This window comes from Prosopis cineraria, unplaced genomic scaffold, assembly GCF_029017545.1.
Source record: "Prosopis cineraria cultivar Desert tree isolate PC_DT_omini unplaced genomic scaffold, ASM2901754v1 PC5, whole genome shotgun sequence".
In the NCBI taxonomy this organism is placed as follows: Eukaryota; Viridiplantae; Streptophyta; class Magnoliopsida; order Fabales; family Fabaceae; genus Prosopis; species Prosopis cineraria.
In genome coordinates this window covers 32,822,776-32,848,384 of record NW_026555336.1, presented here as the reverse complement: position 1 = coordinate 32,848,384, position 25,609 = coordinate 32,822,776, and the positions used below count along the sequence as shown (strand labels likewise).

The window sequence follows — 25,609 nt, the reverse complement described above, 5'->3', positions numbered from 1 at the left end:
TTCATTTTCCCTTCCCAAAAAAAAAATAATAAAAACCACCTGGGAAAACCCCTGAAAAGAGCTGGTTCATAATAGACACCGGTGGTTCTATGAAAATGAGTGGAGAAGCAACACGAGGAGATATGATAAGATTAGATGAAGGTGTATACCCACTTGGTTTGATGGTATTGAGAGAAGACTGGGAGTATAGATCAAGCTTTAAGCTTGCTGGAGGAAGGGACTGGACAGAGTTGAGTTGCTTACTGATTCAGTTGAGCCATTAGCTTGATCATGTGAGACATTGTGGTGATCATCTGTAGGAAGACCTGATCTTGTGAGACATAGGATCTGTTCTGACTCTGGATATGATCAAATGCAAGCTAGTTGACAAATTGATCATCAAGTTAGTGTTTTTTATACGACTAGTTGAGTTAGATCGTTGTAACTAAATCCCAACATCGAAAACAACTATTGTCTTCATATGCCCATCACCTGGAATGATATTGCAGTGAACCTCCCGATGCAAATTGCATATGAAGTGGCTAAGGCAGAATGAGTAGGTCTATGAATTACTGCTCTGTTTCTGGTATCAATTCTCATACACCAGGAAGAAAGAGGTGAGAGTTTGACAGGGACAAAGAAGCAGCTCAAAGACTCTAAACATGAACATATCATGGAATTTTGACTGTTTTCTAAGTCAAACATCTTCGGATTGAACAAGCGAGTTAAAACAAAATATGTGGACAAATTGTAATATTAAATTTTTAATTATTAAAATATGAATTTTTTTTTTTTAAAGCGCACACAATCTAGAGAAAGGTGAACAGTGCATTTTCTTTTTATTCATTTTTATATGCACTTTTCTTTTTTATCTTTTTGCGTAAAAAGTTAAATATATTTTTAATGTTTTTATATTTTTGTATTTTTCTTTTGGTGGAATTCAAATCTAATTCCTTTGTACTAATATCAATTAAAATTTGCAATAGAAAGTTTAGACTTTTTAAACTGAAATTCTAACTTTAAAGAATTTAAAAATGAAGATTAATTGATATAAATGGAAAATTAAGCATATTTTTATGTAATATTATAAAATTGATGCGTTTTCAGTAATTGCATATTCAAAAATAATTCTGATTAAAATCAACTGTGAAGAAATATAGCCTTATGGCACCAGTGTAAGATGAACTATGCATTTACTCTTTAATCCTTTTTTTAGGTTCTAATTTTCTTCTGATATGAAATTTCCCTTTTTCTTTTGGCAAAAAGCTAAATCCATTTTTATAGCTTTTGAAAATATTTTTTATATCACACTTTTCTTTATTTTTTTTAATCCCTGTTTGGATTGGAGTTGAACAAATGAGATTATAGATAATCATGATTTTTAAAAGTGACATTAATTTAAAATGACTTTGATAAATCATAATTTTTGTTTGGATATTCTTTTAAAAAAATGATTGTGAGAAAGCTAATTCTGTTCGGATTGTATTAATCAAAATCACATTTGGATATATTATATACCTAAAAAGTATGATTTTTATAAAGTTGTTTAATTTTCTATAATTATTATCAAATATAATTTAATAAAAATCCAATCATGAATTTTTGAATGCATAATCACTTCTTGGGAGCTTCTAATCAACATGGGCCAAAGAATCCCAATTACGACAGGGTTTCAAAAAATTATCTAAACAGTGCAAATAAGCTTCATAATCACTTATATCTTATATGGTTCTAAACGAGTATGTTAAAAGCTATATTATAAAATTATGAATTTTTAAACTAAATATTTTAAATAAAAACTAATATAAAATCTTGACTATAGTGGTATTGTTAATTAAAACGTTAAGCAACCGTAATTTGAGAAAAAAAAATGCAATCTTATCAAACCAAAAAAGTATATCCTTCAATTTGAATTATAAAAAATATAAATGAATTTTTTACGCGAACATAAGATCGAGAATGAATATTTAAAAGTGAAAAATAATTAATTTTTATGAGAAGAAATCTGGCACAATTTATTTAATATTATAGAATTCTATCTAAACCATTTTGATTAAATCCAACAGACCAAAAACATTCCCATGGCCATATAACACCCAAAAAAGAAGATAATATTCAATTTTTAATTGTAAAAATATAAATGCATTCTTTTACCGCAAACAAAAAATTCAGAGCAAGATAAACACACCTTTTAACTTTTTATGCGTCCCAGTTTCCTTTTGATGGGAGGCTTTTCTGTTCTTTTTTTTCCCTTTTGCCCCTTGGTAAAAAGCTAAATCCATTTTTTATGCTTTTGCACATTTTTTTTTATCACATTTTTGCACATGATAATTTGTTACGGGAAGATTGAAAGAAGCAAAAATGAGATTTCATTTTCATGTATCATTTGGTCTATTTTTCAGAAGTACGCTAAGAAAAAGTTTCCAGTACATGAAACATGCATCCACACAATTTAATTAGTCGCATCCTGATTCAAAAGTAACTCAAGGTTGCTCCAGCTTTTCATATTATGATTTCTTTGAAGAAATAAAGGAACAAGTAAATCATGCCACTAAAGTGTATATGGGAGAATAATTGATCTTACAGCCTTCCATTATCATACAAATTCGGTGCTTCCCCCGAAAAATAAAATACAAATTTGGAAATAATGTAAATAAAAATAAACACTGGAGGGTGAAAACCAAGATTTCTGGGAATGGTGTGTCCAGTCGGATATATACAGTTATAGCCAAATGTATTGTCATTCCCTCGTCACCCCCGCTAACAAGAAAGAAAATAACTGGGAAAACTATTTCAGAACATGCCTCATGAGATTTGGTATTCTTTGGTGATGTTCTGAAATTGAAGCACCAGAGAGATTTGGCGCCTCAACTGATACAAGAGAGAAATTTTCTCCAGGGAAAGAGAGAAATAAAAAGCTTTCCAGCCAAGTACACTTGTATTTTACAACTAAACCACTGCCCATAACAGACCATTAGCTCCAAAATCTTCAATGGCAACCTCAACCAACTTGAGCCTGTAGCTAATAAGAAACACCACCCTGTAGCTAATAAGAACCACAGGAGCTAATAAGTCAGTCATTTTTGGTCCTTCGATCTGGAGTAACTTGACCCAAAAACTCTTCAATTAATTTGGATGTGGCCGAGAAGTCAATATCAGAGGACGGACCGGTGGAGTACCCTGGGTACCAATCGTTAGCATCACAAGGCTCTGAGAAATAAACACGCTCCATGGTGTCACTGGAGAAATCAAGTATACCTGGCATGAGTGGGCTCTGATCACATTTAAATCCACTAGCTTGCAAAGCAGAACTAGCATCTTCATGACCACATGAGGGGAAGGACTCGTCCATATTGATCTGACACTCAAAGGACGTGCAGGAATCATCCTGAACACCTGAACCAATTGATATCCCCAGAGTCTCATTGACTTGTTGAACAGGTTCAGACAAGCTCTCAACCTGTGAGCTGGAGTCAGTGCTGTTTCCCTGGTGATACCCACTGATACCAGTGATATCACCATCAGTTCCGTTGTCACTGTTATCATCTTCACCATCATCATCAGAATAATTAACTTGGTTTCCAACATGGACATCTTGATCATCAGGAGACTCAATAGCAGAGTCGTCTTCTTCTGAAACTTCGAAACCATAGAAGCCCACATTATTGCTTGGTGGACATTCATCATCATCACTGTCAATATTAAGAAATCTGGATCTGTTCTGAGCAGCCCTTCTCCGAAGAATAAACACATTGTAATAATAGCTGACAATTTCCTTCTTTGTTCGAGAAGGGAATGCAGCTGACAGCTGCTTCCAAAAGTTTCTACCCAATGTTGCAGGATTCGTGTATACAATTTCATGAAATAAATCTTCTTCTTCTTCACTCCATTTCAGTGCAACCTCCTCTCCCATGTGACCAAACCCCAGGTTCACAAACGTTTCATTTCCAACAGTCTTCATCAACTTTTCACGTGCTTCCCGAACGTGCTGTTGAACACATCTGATGGAATCCTTATCCACGCAGTTGCATTCTGTTCTGCCTTCTTCATCCCCGTCACTCTCACAAGAATAGAAGCTCGGGTTGGGCATTGAGATCACAGCAGTCCCCATCAACTTCTCTTCATAGCCATAAACATTATAGGTGCCTGTTGACCCTGATATCCCATTCCCTCTTCCCTTCCAGACTGGAATGGTGGCTTGATGATTTGGTCCAACAGGAACTTGTCTTCTTGGGAAACTATTGGGAACTGAATAGGCATCATCCAAAGGAACACTTGCTTTCTGTGGAAAATCAAATTCGAAGGAATCTAAAGAAGCACACAATGATGTTCCCCCAGAGCCAGAACCATCCTCACCATAACTGCTGCTGAAATTGCCACCGGTCTCAATATCCTTCTCACCAGCATGTGCAGCTCCAGTGAGAGTCTCTGGTTCAACCGCATCATACCACTGAATATTGTAAAAGCCATCCTCATCTTTCCCTAAGTAACAGATGAAGAATGTTCATCATTTATAATTTATAATTATAATTCAACTTGGTGGCATAACATTTCAATCACAATAGCTTCACTGAATTAACATTAAGAAAAAAGTTAAATTTAGATGACCAAAGAACACCATTCACCTGAAGCAATAGGCTTCACTGGACCATTATTGAGAGTATCCGCATCAGCAAATGAAACCAGCTTATCAATGCATTCCAAACGTTTTGCCTTGTTGCAAGGAAGATCCTCAAAATCATTGGCCTCAAAACACCGTTTAAATCCCATTCTGATCCTGCAAAGGAAAAATTAAGAGTTTATACCAATACAAAAAAGTTCAAGCCACTAATTGCTTATCTTCTCAAACATTAGGCCTGGTTGCATCTCTCCCTCGGAAAATATTTTCAATTTACAGTTGATCACCTTGCCAATTACTTCAATGTCTTTAAATTAATAGCATCACATTACGCAGCATAGAATCCAACATTATAATTAACCTTTTTACTTTTCATGCCTATTTCACCTCACATGTAACAATTTTTAAGAATACATACATATTCATTAACCATCATGATCATAATAAACTTTACATTTAAGAAAAGCCACATACATCCTAATCAACAACTCATTCTCAGCTAAATCAATAATAAGAATGGGACTATCAATAGTGATGAAAAATTATTTCTCACCTTCTCAGCTCCTTAAAATTCAGTGATGACAAACAGTCAACGCAGCACTTGGGAGGGCAGATTAAGGTCCAAGGGAAAACTCAAAATCTAATTAAAGACAAATCGATAAGGAATTGCACACCAAAGGCGGTTTTTCCACGTCAAGGACCTGTATCCCCAAACTCAATTTCACCAAATTAAGAAACCCCTAATATGTTTGAAACCCTAACCCTAGATTATCAACCAACAGTGCAAAGCGCGAAATTAGAACCCAGAAGAGGGCGAAAGAGCCGGAGACGAACGAAAGGAGTCAAACCCCTCAAACAATTTAAAGAATTCTAGACAAATTTACAGAAAGAGAAACCCTAAAACGTCGCGCTTCGAAACCTTAAATTCGTGAGCGATAGGGAATATTATGTGAAATCAGAAGGAGATATATGATGAACGCAAATCGAAACAAAAAAATATGTATCAAACGTACAAGAGATTAGACGATTACAGACTCTTCGGGAACCTAATCGAAACCCTAAACCTAGAATATGTAAAGATGACCAAGGGAGTCGTATTTGGGATCAAACGAAAGAGAAGAACGAAAATCGAACGAAGTCGTGGCCCGATTCAAGGTTTAGAATTTAGAAGAGCGCTAATTAGAAGCGAATCAAAAATCGAAGAGACTAAGATCGCGCGAGGTAGGCGATGAAGGTCGAGATACGGCATGCTTTTTGTACACGAGATGGTCCGAAAAAAAAAAAAAACAAAAACGGTTTTGTGGGGAGAGGTTTGACCTGCCTAAATTAGAATTGGGCCTGATGGGCAAACCGGCCCAGTTTCAAAATTATTTACATCTCAATTTTCTATAATAATAATAATAATAAGAAAAACTTAATCATTTAGTTCATATAATTTTAACTTATTTATAATTTAATATCTAAATTTTGACTTATTGTAATTTAATTTTTAAAGTTATGACTTTACTATAATTCAATCCCTAAATTTTGACTCATTACAACTCAATCACTATAATTTTAGCTATTTAAAATATTAGTTTCTATATTTTAAAAATAAAATTAAAAATAATTTTTATCAAATTAAAGATTTTAGTAATTTAAAATATTGGTCCCTAAATGTTAACATAATTTTAATTTTTAAAATTTTATTTTCAAGATATAAGGACTAATATTTTAAATGATTAAAATTATAAGAATTGAGTTGCATCGAGTTAAAATTTAAAAATTAAATTGCAATCGAATCAAAATTACAATGATCGAGTTATAAAAAATTAAAGTTCAAAAATTAAGATACAACTAAATCAAAACTACAGGGATCAAATCATTAATTTTCTCTAATAAATTATTATTATTATATTATTATTATTTTAATTTATTCTTTCATTATGACACAGGTTTTCAAGATTGGCCTTTTGTAACTTGTAATTGCCTAAATTAATATTTAGTTTTCATATTTTTATTTTTTATTTTGATTTAATAAGTTTCACTAGTAAGTTAATTTTCTCCCGTATTTTTTTATCTGATCCAAATTACATTTGTAGGATTGAAATCAAAATGTGGACCGGGCTGATGGATTGAAATAAAGGAAAGTGGGCTGCTATGGTGTTATTAGAGATCACAAGGAAGGCGTTCTATGAGGAGGATTCATGTTTAGCATTGGGATTTTTTCTTGCCGACATGCTTGACATTGGCATAAGCAAACTTCTTGCATGCAAATCTATGGGCAAAGTTTAATTGCATGTTTATTACACTAAAAAAATATTTTTAAAAAATAAAATGAGAAATAAAAAAAAGAGCGAGATGTATTATTTTTTTATTTTCTTTCTGCAAAATACTTTTCTGCTTACCATTATATTGCATACTCCCTCCATTCAAAAATGTAAGCCATTTTTTAAAAATTGAGTGTTAAAAAATATAAGATATTTTTATTCTTTTGAAGTGTAATGATTACTTTTTTTTTTCAAACGTGCCCCTATTGATGAATGACTTTATATTTATCGTAGGGTGTTTAATAGGAATAAATATAAAAAAATATGATTAGTTTGTAAGTAAATAATTACTTTATTGAGGAATGAAATTTAATTAAAATGTCTTATATTTTTAAACGAAATGAGTAATAATTATGCAAGTGACGTGGGAGAGACTTGTTTGTAGCTGCCAAACTGATTGACAAGTTTCTAAATCATTTACATACACATGCATAGAGGCCTAGTTGAGAAGATTTAACATTTAACATTTGGTCACATGCTAGAAAGTTTAGGAGTAGTTTGAGAGTATGATTATTAGAAAGTGTATAACTATATTTGAAGTTTGTATTATTCAAGTTTATGCATATTCATATGAATCAAAATGGAATTTTTTTAATGAATTTAAACAACTTTATATTAAACAATATAACGTTTTAAGGTGTCTTTTCAAAATCTATAATCACCATAACCCAAAGGGAAGAAAAAGTGTCGAGATTTTTGTGAGAGTTCCAAAAATGATTTGTTGGAAAGGGACAACAATTCCATTTTAAAAAAGTTAGTTAAGTATAATAATAATGTTTAAAATTTAAAAAATTCTATTAAATTATCAATGTGATTAATGAAATAAGCGTATGTCATGAAAATAAATTTTGATTTCATATGGGGTAATATGAGTAAAATATGATAAATGTTTCTTGAATTTTGCTTATAAACAAAGAATGCATGTAACAGTTTCTTTTATAATAAAAAACAGAGAGAATGCATCGTAATATAAAGCGAGCAATACACGAACATAGTAAATTTTACCTAAAAATATGTAAATTACAATGCTTACAATATAGTAATTAGTTAAGCATTTGGCATTGTCCCCATCACTCATGAAATATTGGTCCTCATATTTTGTCTTAATCTCTATTTTCTCCGTTAAAAATATAAAATATTTTTTAAAGAGTTAAATGTTAAAAAATATAAAATATTTTTATTTTTTTAAGTGTCATCATTACTTTTTTTTTAAGCATCCCTATTAATAAATAATTTTATATTGTAAAGTTTTTAATGGGAATAAATATAAAAAAATAAAGTTAGTTTAAAAATAAGTAATTACTTTATTGAGGGGCTAAAATTTAGTTAAAAATGCTTTATATTTTTTTAATTAAGGGAATATAAATATGGTAACTATATTAATGAACTAACAGAAGATAATGCAAACTAATGTGTACAAAAAGCAAATCTTTTCCCATCATCCATCACCTGTATTAATCTCTTTCTTTCTATTACAATTTTTTTTCTATTCACTAAGGAAAAAAATTATCTTTTGGGTATAAAAAATGAACATTTCTTGCCAATATGCTGTCTATCATTCACACAAAGATCATGAGAGAGGAAGTTAGTGAAAGAATAAAAGCAAAAATTGTATTTCCATAAAATTTATGGAGTAGCTCATTTATTTAATGAAACCAAAACAACAAATAATAGGGCACTGATCAAATAAAAGTAATGACAAGAGACAATAGCAGCAGAAATCTAACTACAAAAAAATCGCTTAATATATCAGACAGGGACAATCAACTCCCCCGAAAAGTCAATAACTTCAACCTAAAAAGCCGTTGCAGATTGTGGTGGCAGCCCCCTTTTATGCCACAGCAGGCATGTCCTTGAGCCAAGAATCTAGGGGCTTGCCAATAGAGAAAACTATGAACCCAATTTTCCTGAGCTTCTCAACGTCCACGATGTTCCTACCATCAAATATAAATGCAGGCTTCTGCATATTGTCATAAATTTTCTGGTAATCAAGCTTCTTGAACTCATCCCACTCAGTCAGAATGCAAACAGCATGAGCCTCCTTTGTTGCCTCATAGGCATCCCAAACCACAGACACTGTCTTGATTGAAGTTGGACTTGATGGTTGAAGATGAGCAGGATGGTCCCAATCGAACTTTTTCATTGACAGATCCCTTGTGATTTGCTCTTCAGTGACCTGTGGATCATATATGCTCAAACGAGCCTTGTCTCCCAACAGCCCCTTGCACACATCAATGGCTGGTGTCTCCCTTGTGTCACCTGTGTCCTTCTTGAAAGCAAATCCCAGAATGGCAATTTTTTTACCTGAGACAGTGTTGAACATGGAGGAAACCACTCGATTCACAAACCGAGTTTTCTGGTAGTCATTCACCTTAATTACCTGTTTCCAGTAAGTTGCAACCTCAGGAAGGCCATTGCACTCACAGATATAGACCAAGTTCAAGATGTCCTTTTGAAAGCAAGATCCACCAAAACCAACGCTTGAATTCAAGAATTTGGGTCCAATTCTGGAGTCTGTGCCAATGGCGTGTGACACCTGGCTGACATCAGCTCCAGTAGCCTCACAGAGTGCTGACATGGCATTGACAGAAGAGATCCTTTGTGCCAGAAAAGCATTGGCCGCAAGCTTTGAGAGTTCAGCAGACCACAAGTTGGTGCAAAGGATTTTATCAACTGGGACCCAATGGGCATAAACATCTTTCAAAGCTTGTATAGCCTTGGCACCTTCTGGGGTCTCCCTGCCTCCAATAAGGACTCGATCAGGATGGAAAAGGTCTTTAATTGCTGTACCCTCAGCAAGAAATTCTGGGTTTGACAGAATTGTGAAATTGATGCCTTTTCTATTGTGGGTAAGGATCTTCTCAATTGCCTCAGCTGTTTTCACAGGAACAGTTGATTTCTCAACCACAATTTTGTTAGATTTGGAAACATCAGCGATCATCCTTGCAGCACTCTCCCAATAGGTGAGATCAGCTGCTTTGCCAGCTCCAAGACCCTGAGTTTTTGTAGGTGTGTTCACTGAGACAAAGACTATGTCAGCCTCTGCAACATGCTTCTCCACATCAGTACTGAAGAAAAGATTCTTTCCCCTGCACTGGTTCACCACTTCTTCAAGGCCTGGCTCGTAGATGGGGAGGTGGTCACTGTTCCAAGCATTGATTCGTGCGGTGGCGATATCCACAACAGCTACCTGGATCTCAGGACACTTCAAGGCAATCACGGCCATTGTGGGTCCACCCACGTATCCAGCTCCAATGCAACAAATCTTCACCATTTTTGTTTCTTCCCAGCAGCCTGCAAGAGAGCAAGGTCAATTTCAAGAAACTCACATTTCCTGTTAAAAGGTGATTATATTAGGTATCGAAGTACAACAATCCAAAGACTTCAAATGGGGATAAATCTTCCTTAACGAGGACATTCTTTGCGATACTGAAGTTTTTGGGAGTATTGCTGAACATAGGGTTATTGAGAATTACATGTTCGTTACACAGAAGAGGAGATCTATAAATTTCGTCAGAAGTTACATGCGCTATGTTTAAGCTCATCCATCTTCTGTTTACATGCTCTCATGTACGTAGAGACACTAAACGAGAGACAGATTGCGGAGTTTGAATTCCCAAAATAAATTCAATAATTCACAGATCTACATCAATTTACGCGAAATCAGCTAGCAAACATCTCTACAAACAAACAATTTCACTATGATCATGTGCAATGCATCAACATTAAACAAAAACAAAAGCCAGTTCAAATTGAAACAACAATGCACGAATCAAATGACGAAGAAAGAAAGACAGGTGATGGGAAGCAGCACAAGCGAAACCTAGTTCAAGTGAGAAGCCAAACAACAGTACAAGAAAAGAAAGTAAAATCATATTGTTAATCAAACATAAGCAAATCAAAGTACCTTGAATGCAGTATTGATATGTAGATCTGATCTAGAGGAGGAAGAAGAAGAGGAATAAGAAGGTAGTGAAGAAGAAAGGAGGTTGTGATGCCGAGAAAGAAGGAAGACCAGCTCCTATATATGCCAGTAACATGGAACCCGCGAAAAATGCTTTACTACCAATGTACACTTCACGTTTTCTCTTGTCATTTGCGACCCTCCATGATCGTACACTACTAACTGCCACACACTATTTTATTTATTTATTTATTATTTATTTGATGATTAATTAATTAATTAATTAATTAATTAATTATATCACATCAATTATAAGTTCTGAGTTAATATTTTCACGTGCTTTGGAAATGTGTCTTAGCCTCATGCATTAATTTGTTGCGTTTAAAATTTTATTTAATAACACTAAAGAATAAAATTCAAGTTGCATGTTAAAATATTATATTAGTTTCTATTCCAAGTATAAGCTCTATGGTCTAAAATATAAGTCATCTTTGTATCATTAAATATTTATTTTTCACAATTACATATACTTATAATTAAATTCTTATTTTGAAAATCAACAAGTAAATTGAGAGAAACATGATCATCAAGGATGAACTTGTTAAAAAAAATTCAATTTGAAAAATAACTATATATATTTTTTAATATGTATGAAGTAGGACTGGATGTAATATTAATTAGCAGAAGCTCCATGTATTTAAATGTCGTCCAAAATAAATTGAACTTTTTACAACCTGCATTAGTTGAACGAGTGTGATCCAATGCTCTGTAATTTATTTTGTTTTTCATCCATATTTTACTAATTAAATTAAAAGTTTTAAATAATGTTTTGAGAATTGAATTAACTGATTTGACTGTTGAATCGATCCTGAATCAGGTCCAGTTACAATAAAAAATTGCTCAATATGAGAATTGATCAAAAGTTAGGTAAACTTAAATCATGTATGGTTGTGTATCGGTATTATTAGGAATAAGGATCGACTGTTTGGGAATGGGAGAAGAGGAGAGATGGGGCAAGAGCTATGAAAGAACATCATGTCTTAACTCAAAATTTTATGGCTCAAGTTTATGAGTCTTTTCTCTTTATTTTATATTAATTATTAAATCTAACTTTATTCAATGTGAGACATTTTATATCATTTTATATCCATTCACATTTGAACAACATAACATATCTAAATACAACAATTTGTAATTTACTAAGTTGATCTCTATTAATTAAATCATATCAACAAATATATGGAGAAGCTTCTATTACAATATTAATAAGAATAAAGCTGAAGGGTTGTTATTTGATTCAATATTAAATATCATAAAGAGACAACGAGGCTTTAACGTTCAGGAGCAAGTAATGAATATGATGATGTCACATGAAGAGAAGAAAAGAAGAATAGGTCTGTATGTTTTCAAGTACGTACGATTTATTTTTATATGATATGTATCAATTTCATGCAAGTAGACGTAGTTGCCCCTTCTTTTTAATAATATTATCAAATTAGTATATTTAAATACTATTAGAATCTGAATATTCAATCTTATTTAGAGGATGTGCCTTCAAAGAAAACTTGAGTAGGATGGAAGATAAATGATATTAACAATTGGGGCTACCAAAAGAAATTATATATCATATCACGTTATTATTATTTGTCTCTGTCTGTGGTTTCATTATTGATGTAACGGCAACATGCTTCTTCGACACCCTTTCATTGAATTTAGTATTAATTAAGTCGACCGACACGTTTTTTTTAAATATAAATAATTTATATAAATTTATTCAGCAAATAAAATATTACTAAAACAAAATCATCTTAAAGTGTTTGTGACGTTTTGTGATGGTGCATGACATGAGTCCTAGAAAAGGACGGAGACAAGGAAGGACGTGTCAAAGATGGTTTGACGTTGGGCCCAATAGCCACAGATGTGGCGGTAAAAAGGCAATGGTAATGATTGTTGATCAGGTTCATCAAATTGTAATTCAACTAAGCTCAATTAAGTAATCAGTCAACAAATAATGGAATATTGGACCACAACACGGTTGGCTCCATGTCATTTCATGAGTTGCTCATCATGCAAAATCATGCCCTCTTTTCTGACTTCATATTCTCACATGCTTAAATTTTAAGCCAATGCTTCAATACTACACACACGCACACACTCTTTTGTTATTACAAGGTAAAATTAATTAGTGGGAAAATGACAATAAAGTCTCAAAATATTAATTTATATCAGTTAAGTCCCAACAAATTCTAAAAGGCCAATCAAGTCCCAAGATCCTTAAGTGATATTTTGATGTCACAGGAAAAGACCGAAACACCCTTCTTCAAGTAAAAGCTCATTTTCTTCTCTGCCCGAACGAGTCTCTGTGCGACGCGAAGCTCTATTCTCTAGGTCTGCATTCTTTGATCCATACGGTGAACGAGGGCTTGGTTGGGCCAAGGGAGAGTGATTTTTTTGGGGGCAGCACACGTAGCCGGCAACTGAGAGTTGAACACTTGAAGGAGAAGAGGGAAACGTTGGCGGCAGTGACAGAGGTGAGGGAAAATCAGTGGCGAGGGCCAAGATTTTGGCGATAACGGCAACGGAGAGCCAGGGGCGAGGTCTTTTCTGTTAAGGTTCGGATTTATATGCCTAAATTGTATTTTTTTGCCTTTATTGTTTGTTGGGATTTGAAGACCTAGATCCCTGAGCTGGACGTTCATTTTTTTCTGGTGGAAGTAGCTGAATCCCTTCCTCTTTCCTGCTCTGTTTCACGCTATTAGAGGTGTGTGTATATGCATGTTCAGTTTTTCTTTTTTCCTTCCTTTTCAGTTGTTGAAGTCCTGCTTGTGTATGTGTATTGGCTGATTGGCTAAAAGTTTGGTCTGCTTTCTTCTTGTGTATGTAAAAGATTGAAGCTCTCCTCTTCCCCTTCATTGTAAACTACTTGCTGATCCACAATCGTGTTATCTTAATCTCGTATAAGATATTGAACACTGTTTGATGAATTAAATTGCAAGAGCTTGGCAAACAAACGGTCAATGACAATGAAAACACGGACTGTACCTTTAACTATTATCAAGAAGAAGACAATGCTGCCTACGGCATTTATTTAAGATAAACTTTTCTAATTTGACATAAATTTAGAATCAATGGCTGTCTGACTCTGAATATTTCCATTGACATGTTTTACATGCCCAAGAAATACTAAAATATTGAAGTCATGAGAAGCAGGTAAACCTGAAATTTAGGGTCACAATTTTGTGCCAATGCACTTGCAAGTAAACGAGTCTGTTCCAGTGCAACTAAGTTTAGAATATTTGGACCTCTCATTTGATCTGCAGACGACAATAGAGACTGCAGAGTGAATGGTAAAAGCTTACTAGTGTTAATCTTTGATGTTATTCTATCATGATAGTGAACTAAATTTGGTTAATAAAAGTAAAAGCTTGAGAGTTGTTGGAATTGCTTAGTTGTTCATCTCACAAATTTGTCAATGATAAATGCTCTCAAGGTATTTGTAGGAAGGCTTGAAAGAAGTTGATGAAAATGAGATTGTTTAATTTTCATAGTAGAACCTTGAGGAGTTATCTATGCTACCTAAGAAAGTTTATGTTTGTACATAAATTGTAAAGTTAATCTACCTATTAAAATTGTGCAACATCTAAAGGGAAATTGTTAGACAAAATGATAATTAAGATTTTTTTTTTAAAGTTTGTAAGAAGAGTTGTGTTAATGATGGTGGTTAAATGCTTACTAGTGTTGTTGATTATTTGGTAGAAGTTGTAGAAGGGTTATTGAAGATTAAAGGATTAATGATGTTAGAAATCGAATGCCTATGGGGATGATCAAGAAAAGAAACTTCCGTTCTACCGATTTGACCATGAAGAAATTTACCTGATCTGAGTAGACTTTGGGTAGTATGAATCCTCAATGATATTTGAAGGAATTGGGCATAATGGGCTGAATGACGTGATTATAGTTGTTCTCTTTAGATATTACATTTGTGTGGAGCAATGATTTTCATTTCAATGCACAATTTACTGATGCTTGGCTGTGCAAATCTGTTGTGCTTCTTCTTTGCAAATAATGTTTCAATCAATGGAAATGCTGACAATATTTAAGTTCTCTTCACCAATGCATGCAAATATTTTAATGTTCAATGGGTGGAAATAAATTTTCAATCTGCTTCACTTCTTCTGGGCAATTCCGTACAGATGTATCTGTATTAATCTGTTTTGTTTTTTCATGAGTAGTTCAGTGAATTTATCTTCATCTTTCTTCCTGGACCCAGCCTCTCCCCCCACCAACATAAAAAAAACCCCACTCCCTGTAACTTAAGGTGCGTTTTTTATGCTTGTTTCTTGTGAGTGGTTATCCTACTGAAGATCCTTTTTTGGATTAGGAATTTAACGCAAAAAGAAATAGTTTTGGGAATTTATTGCAAAAAGAGACATTTTTTTAGCTGTCAAGAAAAGAAGGTAATTTTCTAGGTTTTGTTAGTGCAATCTTTATTGCCCAAAACTTGTTTGTGTTTTTCTCAATTTCTCTTTGCAAAAGTTCAGCTTCTCTCTTCTTGTGGACATGCATGTTTGTTGTGCCCTTTGACCATGAGCAAAGTTGTTAGGCTTTATTAATAAAATTCTGCTTGTTTCTGCTTACTTTCTTTCAATTTATTGGTTTAATTTTAACCAGTTTTTTTTTAGGACTTGCATCGGTGATAATTAGGTGGGAAGCTTGTTTGTTAGGGCACAAAGAACTAAGAAACTATGGACAACAAGAAAGCTACAACAAAAAAGAAGTCTGGATACGACAACTTTAAGAAAGAGTTTCTTAAAAAAATGAAGGAAGATTCAGTGGTCTTATAGAAGCTAATGACTCAATGAGAGAAAGTTGGCGAAAATTATCAAATGCTGAACAAGAAAGATATAGAAACATGGCTTCGTTAGATGGACGAGGCAAGGAATCAGCATCTTGTTCCACGGCAACGGTATCACTAACTTGTATTTATTTTAAATTAATGAGGTTTTTTAGTATGGTTGTTATGCATTGTATGGTGTTATATTATTCTTCTTGATTTGTAGGTTTCATTTAATACGCGTTGCTCTCCTGGCCAGTTCAAGGAAGTTGTGGAATACATATCCAAACATAAAAGTTATGTACTAAGGTCAAGAAAATGGGGTTCCAATCTCTCTTGGATTTTAAATTTAATAAACTACTCAGAGAGTTATGTGAACAAGTAATTGCTGCTTTTGACACACCAACCTCAACACTTGGAATTAGAGGGAAGAAATTAAGTGTTGATGGAAAGGATGTGCACACTATCTTAGGTGTGCCTTATGGTGGGAAAGCTATTTTTTTAGATGATAACAGCGAAGCATGTCAAGCATTAAAGAAGAATTATCTTGGCAAACCCTTCACTGAGTTGAAGAGTCTGGTAATATCCGGCAAGGCTGAAAAAAATTTTGAAACGGTGTTTTTGTTATTCACTTTAGGAACATTTCTTTGTCCCACAACAAGTACAACTGTTAGTATGAGGAGTATTAAAAGTTTGAGTGGGAAGAAAAATGTTCAAGAATATGATTGGTCATCTTTTGTGTTGTCGGAGCTTATTAGAGAAATTTCGACTTATAAGACAGCATTAAGGAGTGGACGAAAGAAGAAGAATGTAGGAGGATGCTTATTTTTTTACTGGTATAGTCTATTTGAAATCCTTCTATATTTTGTTCCAGTTTATTTGTTATTGATTAGATTATAATTATCCTTGTGGTGCAGATATTTTACATGCACCACTTTCCATTAGGCCCAACACCGTCAATAGATGGTGGAACGCCTGTGATGCATTTGTGGAACCAACACATGGTGCAGAAATGGGTTAAGCTGGAAAAAGAAAGCATCCATGGTATTCTTTACGGTGGTCAAGCTAATGAAGTGTCTGAAGTTTTACCTCCACTTGCAATGATAACTCACCCGGTATATAAATGTTTATACTTTATTGTCTATGTTTTGGTTTTCACTTACTTAATAAGCTTGGTGTTGAAACTTGGTTAGGGTGTGAGGGAGATATATGAAGACTTTTTGCAATATGCTAATACATTTGCAAGTAAAGTGCTGAAGTTGCAACAAAGTCTTAACCAGCTTCAAATATCTGATAGTAAAGCTATCATGCGGGTTGGCGAACCAAGTGAAGAAGAAGTAGAGGAAGGGGACTATGGAGATAAAAATGAAGCTGAAGAAGATGATGAAGATGGAGACAAGGGCGAAGACGAAGCTAAAGATGCACATGAAGCTGGGGATGAAGATGGGGATGAGGATGAGGATGACGATGGACATAAACTGCAGCTGGAGTTGGATCTAAAGAAGATGAAGATGAAGGCTCCAATAGTAAGGAAGAAAGTGATGAAAGACAAGATGGTAAGAAGAGGAGGAGAATAGATGAAAGCCTAATGGTTCGAAGGTCTGAGAGGAAAAGGGTTAAGGTAAATTGGTCACCTTTTTTGAAAGAACCAATACAAGGGAGAACTACAAAAAAACAATAAATATATGAATATTGCACTAGGTGGACCAATCAAGCAGAGGGTGAAGAGTAAGTAATGTGATATTACTTTTCGATAATCATGGTGCATTATGATTGATATAATAACACATTTTTTTGGTAGGTGTGTCGTTGAGATGTACGATTACTACTTAACTAGGGCCGAATGCCAAAGTCTTGGTCCTAAAAAATGGATAAGTACAGCGGTATGTCTAATAGTTTTAATTCATTAGTTGCTTAATTGGATAGCACATTGAGTGTTGGATGTGATCCTTGTAGGTCATGAGCATGGTCGCAAAAGTGATGGTTAGTGAGCAACTTCGTGAAGGGAAGGTACGGAGGTACATATTTGATTCAGAATTTATGGCCACCCTAAGGGATAAAAAGTTAAGATGGTCTGTCTTTGAGGATGCAAAGATGCTCATGCCAGATCAACTTGGATATAACCTTAGAAATTGTGATTACCTCTTCTTGCCCATGCTTGTGTTCAATCACTGGTTTTGTTATTGTGCTGATTTGAAAAATGACAAATTTTTCATCCTTGATTCATTGGCTGGGAAGTTATTTAAAGAGAAGAAGATGATGGCCGGATTTATGGTATGCTTTATTAGTACTTTTGCATAACTACTTTAGGTGACTTAAATTTTTACATGGGAATGGTTATCTAACTCTGGAACTATTTGTAGAGAACTAGCATAATTGAGTTGTTACAAGCATGTGACCTGGAGAAATATGGAGAGGATTTTCAGATGGAGATGATATTTGAAGAACTTCCCAAACAGAGTAATGTGTAAGTAACTATCTATGAAAACAAGTACCTTTTAATGTATTCATTTCTAGTAGACAATTTGCCTTACCTTAATTGCTCATATTTGTAGAGATGATTGTGGGGTATATGTCATAAAGTACTGTACAGAATGGGATGGTAGAAGAAGAAAAGGAGGACTGACCATGGAGGACTTTTCAAACGTATGTATATGTGATCCATAATCTTTCTAATTTTTTTCTTCCAATTATCAATGTGAAACTTAAACTTTCTTTATATTTTTTTTAGGAACAACTGAGACATTTAGGGTGGATGTGGTGTGGTGGCTGGTAAATCACATGAGAAATGAAGTAAGAAACGAAGTATTTGCCTCTGTCTCAGCAGCTAATCGACCAAAGAGGGCAGGAAAGGAGTATAGATGAATTTTTAGGCTGTGACATGTTTTCACCATTCTGATTTGTAGAAATTGCCTCTTCTACAATTTTTTCCCTCACGTGTTTTAACTGAAGGTTGACTATGTAATTTGTACAAGTGAGGATATGCTCAATTGAATTTGAAGCTGTATCCAAATTTTAGGGCTTATAAGAATATTTTTACCAATATATTGCAGGGCGTATAAGAATAGAATTTTTGGCTGCAAACTTAGGCTGGCCTTTGTGGGATATGCTTGATTAATTTTGTATCCAAAACATGTTATTTGATCAAAATTTGGTCACATACATGCATTTTACCTAACTGAATTATGATTTTGTGTAAACAAGATTGCCAACACCTCCATTTGGATTTTATATCACAGGTACTAATTAATACTTATTATTTTCAACAAATTAAAATAACATGTTTTTCCTGCCAATTGATACAGCCGGGCTGCTATTTATATTACTTTAATCATATGGTGATCCAATTCAATGTAACAAATGAATCATGCAATTTTCTAAATAAAACACTTGGTGTGACTATCAAGCAAGCTGAACAAGCAACCAAATCAATTATATATAACCAATGTCGCAACTGTGTGTCAAAATTTTGGGTGGGGTAAGTAATGAATTCTCAACAAAGTAATTATTTTAGGACAAAGCTCCAGTAATTTACAAGTGAGAAACCAAATTTTACAATTCCCTTAGAAACAATTTGCAACTGGTACTCCAAATTTTGAATCGAAGAACTATTAAATTCGTTGAAGAGTTAAATCCTTTAGGACAAACTCCAGTAATTTGCAAGTGAGAAACCAACTTTTACAATTTCCTTAGAAACAATTTGCAACTGGTACTCTAAATTTTGGATCGAAGAACTATTAAATTGTTGAAGAGTCAACTCCTTTAGGACAAAGCTCCAGTAATTTGCAAGTGAGAAACCAAATTTTGCAATGCCCTTAGAAACAATTTGCAACTGGTACTCCAAATTTTGGATCGAAGAACTATTAAATTCGTTGAAGAGTTAACTCCTTTAGGACAAAGCTCCAGTAATTTGCAAGTGAGAAACCAAAGTTTGCAATGTCCTTAGAAACAATTTGCAACTCGTACTCCAAATTTTAGATCAAAGAACTATTAAATTCGTTAAAGAGTTAACTCCTTTAGGACAAAGCTCCAGTAATTTGCAAGTGAGAAACCAAAGTTTGCAATGTCCTTAGAAACAATTTGCAACTCGTACTCCAAATTTTGGATCGAAGAACTATTAAATTCATTGAAGAGTTAAATCCTTTAGGACAAAGCTCCAGTAATTTGCAAGTGAGAAACCAAATTTTGCAATGCCCTTAGAAATAATTTGCAACTGGTACTCTACATTTTAGAACGAAGAACTATTAAATTCGTTGGAGAGTTAAATCCTTTAGGACAAAGCTCTAGTAATTTGCTAGTGAGAATCCAAATTTTACAATGTACTTAGAAACAATTTGCAACTACTACTCGAAATTTTGGATTGAAGAACTATTGAATTCGTGGAAGTATTTTGCAATTTAGATGCCAAATTTTGCAAATTCCTTACGAAAAATTGGCAACTCGTACATGAAATCTTGGATCGTCGAACTAGAAGATATGAACTGTTCATGTAAGAAACATGTATTAATTCATCTAATGCATCTGCACATATCAGCTGTCCAAATACATCAAGACATGAACTTGGATTTACAAACGAAGGGTTGCTATGTACCAAAAAAACCCTTAATACTACTAATATATATCTACATAAACCTATACATGTCAACCAAATTCAAGTTGATCTAGTCTCATGTTATAGAAACATCAACTTAGATTTACAAAACAAGGTCTGCTATATGCCAAAAAAAACCCCTAAAACAACCATTATGTTTATGTCACCCAAATCCAAGTTCATGTGTTAACCCATTTACAATAACATCAACTTGGATTTGGATTTCTACACCTCTTCCTCGTATGACCTGCTTCATGGCAGCGAGAACAATGATAAACCTTCTTTTGTTGATGTTGAGACTCGATCCTCACATGACGAGGTCTGCCAGCTGGTCGAGATGTTCTAGGAGGCAGCAAAAAGGTTTGGTTCATGAGCTGAGACACTGTCAACGCATTTGGCTTTGGCATGTCATGGGTCTCAACAGGATGCATAATGCCACTGTATATTTTCTCTTGTAAGCTACGAAGATAACATTCCTCGACATAGCTATACACATTACCATGCATTTCTTTAATGGCTGCACAAGCATGTGGGCAAGGAATGCCAGACATTTGCCAAACTTTGCATGTGCATTCCCTTAGTATCAGATTCACACATACATCTCCACACGGTGTCCGAACCAATGCAATATGTGAGCCATGCAGCTGAACTATCATAACTTCTGCCCTCAAAATATTTTCCTTCAACTTTGCTTCAACATTGGGACCAACTATGCTTTTTCACTTACTCATGGCTGCCTTACTTGCAAAAAATTTCTTGCTCAACTTGTCTCTGTGCTCATTTATAAGAACACATATATTATGCCTCCTCTCTTCAAGAATCCATGCATTAAATGATTCGGCCAAGTTGGTTGTTATCTTATCCCATCTTCGAAATGGGAACAACGATAGTGCCCACCGATCAACATCGCCTTGATTTTCAACCCATCTTGCTAATTGTGGAGAGAACATCCTCAAATTTTCCATGGCTATATAAAATTCGTGCTCATGCCTTGCATAGGTAATGTAATGAAGCAACTTTAGTGCCTCTTCTTTGCTGTTCCTTCCCATTCCCTACAAACTTTATTAAACTCAGAGCTAAAATTCTCCTTAACATGTCGATAGCAAAATGCATGTCTATCACCATCAAATATGGCTCTAACAGCACCAATAATAATATTATTTCTATCAGAAACAATAGTTACCTGTAGCGAACCAAGGATATCTTTAATATTTTGAAGAAACCAAGTCCAATCATCATGAGTTTCACTCCCAACTATTGCAAAAGCTAATGGAAACAACTCATTATCGGCATCGTATGTTGAAGCTGCCAGTAAGGTGCCTTGATAAGGACCACTGAAGAAACATCCATCCACATATAAAATAGGCCTAGCCCCAAGCAAGAATCCTTTAATGGAATAACCATATGCAATAAATAAACGTTCAAATCTATTGTTCTCAGAAGCCACCCACTTTGCTACAGTGTCAGCATCAGTCTCCATTAGTCTATTACACAACCAAGGAACAAGCATATATGATTGGTCAGGAAGCCTATTTATTTCCACCAATGCCCTCTCTTTCGCTCTTAAAGCTTGACGATAAGTTAGACTTATGCCATAGTCTCTATATATGTCAGCTTTGATTTCATTGGGTCTTTTTTCCACATTAGACCTTACTATGTCATCAATTATAGACGAAGTCAGTGTGCACCTTGTACTGTAAGAAACTTCAAGGTCTTCTTGGGCAGAATGTAAGTGCTCATTCTTGAAAGTTGTTACACGAAGTAAGGGCATAGACTTCCTTAATGAATATGCTGTTATCTTCCATTGACATCATTTTGCCTTGCAAACTAAAATTATTTTATTTGTGTTGTTCTTCACAAATTTATATTCAAACCTGTGTGCAATACTATACTTGTAGATTGCTTGTCTACAATTATCAGCACTCGCAAAAATCTGCCCAGGTCCTACTAGCAAATCCTTCCACTTTATTGCATTTAGCTCAGGCATTGGTGTTGGGATACTTTGTATTGCACATGGTAGAACTTCAAAATCTTGTGTAGCATGTGAATTCTCAGCTAAACATCCTACTCTGCATTTTCATTCAAATCATGTTTATTACTACCATCCATATTTATATTAGCATAATATTAATTATGCAACTATTAAAAAAACTTACCCATCAATTGAATCTCTTGTTGCCTCTGTACTTTGCTGTATCTTCCCAATTATGTACACATGAGCAAAATTATCATTCAATTTCATTAATTGATTTATCCCTTCATCATCTTTAAGGTCTAAAAGAGCATTGCAATCAAATTTTACTTTGTACTTCAACTCTATTCCATTTAAATCACAATTTAAGCATGATGAAATCAATCTAACAAGTCCTTCAAGAGACATTCCTTCTCTAATCATTCTTCCATTACAGCTCCCCCCATCATAACACATTGTCCCATGCATATCTTTTACAATATCTCCACCAAAATGAAAATAACAAAAAATTTCCTTTACACAACTACTTTCCATCGTACCCAATAATATCAACCTACAAGAAACAAAATAAAATGTAATAATATATCACTTAGAAACAAGTTACTTTTAACATAAGTGATTTTCGCATCAGTTAAACAGTGACAGATTTTCATCTTAAAATATGGACACTCGATGATAATTTCTTACACTTTCAGTTACAAAATGTCGAATCTTCATGCCAAATATTTTATAACGTCAAATAAAAAAAAAATTTCATGTTCAGTTGCAGAAAACCATTCCATCTTTTTCCTTACCAAAGCCATTTTGCAAGAAATTAGACCTTCATGGAGTAAACCTTTTTGTTCAGATGAAAGGATTTGCAAAAAAAAAATACCTGTCTACACGCACCAGCACAAAACCTTAAGCTTTATTGAGTCAATAATTAAGACAACTCCACCTCTTCCAAGCATAACTCTGTTTCAGGAGTGGGTACTCTTCAACGTACAGCTCCACCTCTTACATGCACCTCTCATTAATGGCGGCAAAGAGATAAATCGGGAGGGAAATGTTGGAGATGATGAGTGTACATGTTATATTTACTCATAGGGGCATTTTCATCATTTCCTTTGTAATTCTGATTGGGGAAAAATAACATGGGACTTGATTGGCCTTTTAGAATTTGTTGGGACTTAACTGGTATAAAATTGGTCTTTTGGGACTTAATTGTCATTTTCCCTTAATTAATTTCATAACTCCTAAAAAATACTCCCTCCTATCAAAAATATTAGAAGGGATTAGATATTAAAAAATATAAAATATTTTTAGTGTTTTAAGATGTAATAATTACTTTTTTTTAAAGTGCTGCTAATGAATAAATCATTTCATATTTATTCTAGAGTGAAATATTCTGCTTCCTTTGTCCTTAAGACAATTTTAAATAAAATTTCACATACCAATAAATCTCATTTAATATACTTAATAACCTCATCTTTTTAAAACTAAAATATAAACTTTTAAAAAAAACCCATCATTTAATATATTAAAAAGAGAAAGGATAAAAATTAATCATAGACAAAGAACAGGTAATATTGGAATTGATATATTTAATGAAATATTAATCTATCTAAAGTGTCTAATATTTTAGGATTAAAAAACTCCTTTAAAAATGCCCTATAATTTGGGATAGAGGGAGTATTAAATAAGGATGAACATAAAAAGATAGTATTAATTTAAAAATAAGTAATTACTTTATTAAAAAATGAGATTCGGTTAAAAATATCTAACATTTTTTAATGAATGAAATACTCCCTCCGTTTATATATAAGAGAAAAAATTGCATCACATAATTTAAGAAAGTTAGTTAACCATAATAACTATGTTTGGAAATAAAAAAATTAGACTAGAATGTCCTATATTAATCAATATAAATATGCATTAATTATTTTTTTGTTAATGTAAATTATGAGGGGTGATTTGAAAAATGTGTAATAAATACTTATTAAAATAAGTAATTTTGCTTATATAAAAAAAATAAAAAGTGATAGTTTCTCTTATAAAAAAAAATGAAGGGAGTAATAGTTAATAGTTAACATCCTCAAACTTGTAAAAATATTTAACAAGTCTGTCATTCAATAAAATTATCGACCATGATAAATATGGCTAGGAATTAAAAGTTTGCAGTACAATTAAAGAGAAGCAATATTAAAAAAAAATAACTATGCTACATCTTTTCCATGTATTTAAAATCAAATATGACTTTATAATCTTGTCTTATAATTAGGACAGGGAAATGTATATGTGCGTGTACCCTCGTGTGAGGCAAAAATAGTTAAATTAATTTTCGAATCCTCAGCAAATATATGATGACCTCTCATGTGATTTAAAGAATATTTGTGAAGGCACTTACATATCACCAATTAACAAGTTAGAGGTCTTCATACTGGTAACAAAGTTGTTGGTAAAAAGGAAAAATAAAAAAATAAAAAGATATCAGAGTTCTAACTCGCATATGTATGTTTGTGGAAAAAAAAAACTTATACATTTAGTCTTATATATTTAAAGTGTTTATTTTTAATTAAATCAATATATATGTATTATATATGGATTATTTATTATGTAATAAATTCTTATTATTAATATATTAACACATTAAAATTTAGTTATTTTGATTTAATTAGATAAAAATATATTAAGTATTTAAGGCTAAATATACAAGTCTTGCCCTATCCTTATATATACTGCAAACACATTATTAACACATTAAATAATTTCTTATAAAAAAACATATTAAATAATTTTTTAACTCATTATTAACATTGTAATATGAAGAATTCGACTTGAGTAACACGAAGATGAAGAATTATCAAATTGAATGAGTAAATAGTAAATATAATCACACTTCACGAGATAAAAAGTAAAATATATACACTAGCATTATCACAATAAGTCAGTTAAAAAAAAAATCAAAATTTCAAGGTAACAAATACTAGATGTAGATGGAAAGCGATGTACCTTGAATTATATCCTGGATGCATCAAGTTTTAATGACTATGCAATAATGGAATTACAAATTTATATCTTGATAATGACCATGCCATGAAAATACACACATACACACACACACACATATATATATATTCATGTTGAATATATGAGTGTGTGTGTGTGTGTGTGTGTGTGTGTGAAATTATGAAATTGCATGCATATGGTACACGAGCTTGGAAATGACAATGCCACGGATATATATGGAATAATGATTGTAAATTAACATTCATGCATTTTCATAAGAGAATGATTTAGGGTGTGTTTGGCTATTAGTTTGCATGCATTCCGAACTCATTAGATAGAATAAAACATTTGATGAGTTGATAACACAGAACATTTAACATTTTTCGCGGCCGAAACATCAATTAATGTTTTTGT

The 25,609-nt window shown here is 33.3% G+C and overlaps 4 protein-coding genes across 4 annotated transcripts; 1 reads left to right on the top strand and 3 right to left on the bottom strand.

Annotated features, from left to right (window-relative positions):
• Nucleotides 1-2,511: 2,511 nt before the first annotated feature.
• LOC129311877 (uncharacterized) lies at nucleotides 2,512-5,841 on the bottom strand. The gene is made up of 3 exons (XM_054954349.1): nucleotides 5,151-5,841; nucleotides 4,605-4,756; nucleotides 2,512-4,461 (listed from the first exon to the last, which is right to left on the bottom strand). The coding sequence occupies exons 2-3, from the start codon at nucleotides 4,747-4,749 to the stop codon at nucleotides 3,053-3,055; spliced, it is 1,554 nt and encodes a 517-aa protein (XP_054810324.1). The 5' UTR covers nucleotides 4,750-4,756; nucleotides 5,151-5,841; the 3' UTR covers nucleotides 2,512-3,052.
• Nucleotides 5,842-8,491: 2,650 nt separating this feature from the next.
• On the bottom strand, nucleotides 8,492-10,953 carry LOC129311376 (UDP-glucose 6-dehydrogenase 1-like). Its single transcript, XM_054953662.1, has 2 exons — nucleotides 10,814-10,953; nucleotides 8,492-10,200 (listed from the first exon to the last, which is right to left on the bottom strand). Exon 2 carries the CDS (start codon nucleotides 10,178-10,180, stop codon nucleotides 8,738-8,740), a length of 1,443 nt encoding a protein of 480 aa, XP_054809637.1. The 5' UTR covers nucleotides 10,181-10,200; nucleotides 10,814-10,953; the 3' UTR covers nucleotides 8,492-8,737.
• Nucleotides 10,954-15,722: 4,769 nt separating this feature from the next.
• Nucleotides 15,723-18,509, top strand: LOC129310839 (uncharacterized). Its single transcript, XM_054952749.1, has 8 exons — nucleotides 15,723-15,776; nucleotides 15,871-15,953; nucleotides 16,070-16,454; nucleotides 16,562-16,759; nucleotides 16,838-17,200; nucleotides 17,601-17,918; nucleotides 18,008-18,104; nucleotides 18,376-18,509. Exons 1-8 carry the CDS (start codon nucleotides 15,723-15,725, stop codon nucleotides 18,507-18,509), a joined length of 1,632 nt encoding a protein of 543 aa, XP_054808724.1.
• Nucleotides 18,510-21,253: 2,744 nt separating this feature from the next.
• On the bottom strand, nucleotides 21,254-22,222 carry LOC129310838 (uncharacterized). The gene is made up of 2 exons (XM_054952748.1): nucleotides 22,110-22,222; nucleotides 21,254-22,013 (listed from the first exon to the last, which is right to left on the bottom strand). Exons 1-2 carry the CDS (start codon nucleotides 22,220-22,222, stop codon nucleotides 21,254-21,256), a joined length of 873 nt encoding a protein of 290 aa, XP_054808723.1.
• Between the last annotated feature and the right edge of the window lie 3,387 nt (nucleotides 22,223-25,609).

Bases quoted from the DNA above. Each gene is read 5' to 3' on its own strand.
- LOC129311877 (XM_054954349.1), bottom strand. From the start codon at position 4,749: ATGGGATTTAAACGGTGTTTTGAGGCCAATGATTTTGAGGATCTTCCT. The intron at 4,462-4,604 runs GTGAATGGTGTT...TCTGTTACTTAG, and splicing joins AGTGAAGCCTATTGCTTCAG to GGAAAGATGAGGATGGCTTT.
- LOC129311376 (XM_054953662.1), bottom strand. From the start codon at position 10,180: ATGGTGAAGATTTGTTGCATTGGAGCTGGATACGTGGGTGGACCCACA.
- LOC129310839 (XM_054952749.1), top strand. From the start codon at position 15,723: ATGGCTTCGTTAGATGGACGAGGCAAGGAATCAGCATCTTGTTCCACG. The intron at 15,954-16,069 runs GTCAAGAAAATG...ACTTGGAATTAG, and splicing joins CATAAAAGTTATGTACTAAG to AGGGAAGAAATTAAGTGTTG. The intron at 18,105-18,375 runs GTAATGTGTAAG...TATTTTTTTTAG, and splicing joins TGAAGAACTTCCCAAACAGA to GAACAACTGAGACATTTAGG.
- LOC129310838 (XM_054952748.1), bottom strand. From the start codon at position 22,222: ATGCCTGAGCTAAATGCAATAAAGTGGAAGGATTTGCTAGTAGGACCT. The intron at 22,014-22,109 runs GTTTGAATATAA...ATATTCATTAAG, and splicing joins AAGTATAGTATTGCACACAG to GAAGTCTATGCCCTTACTTC.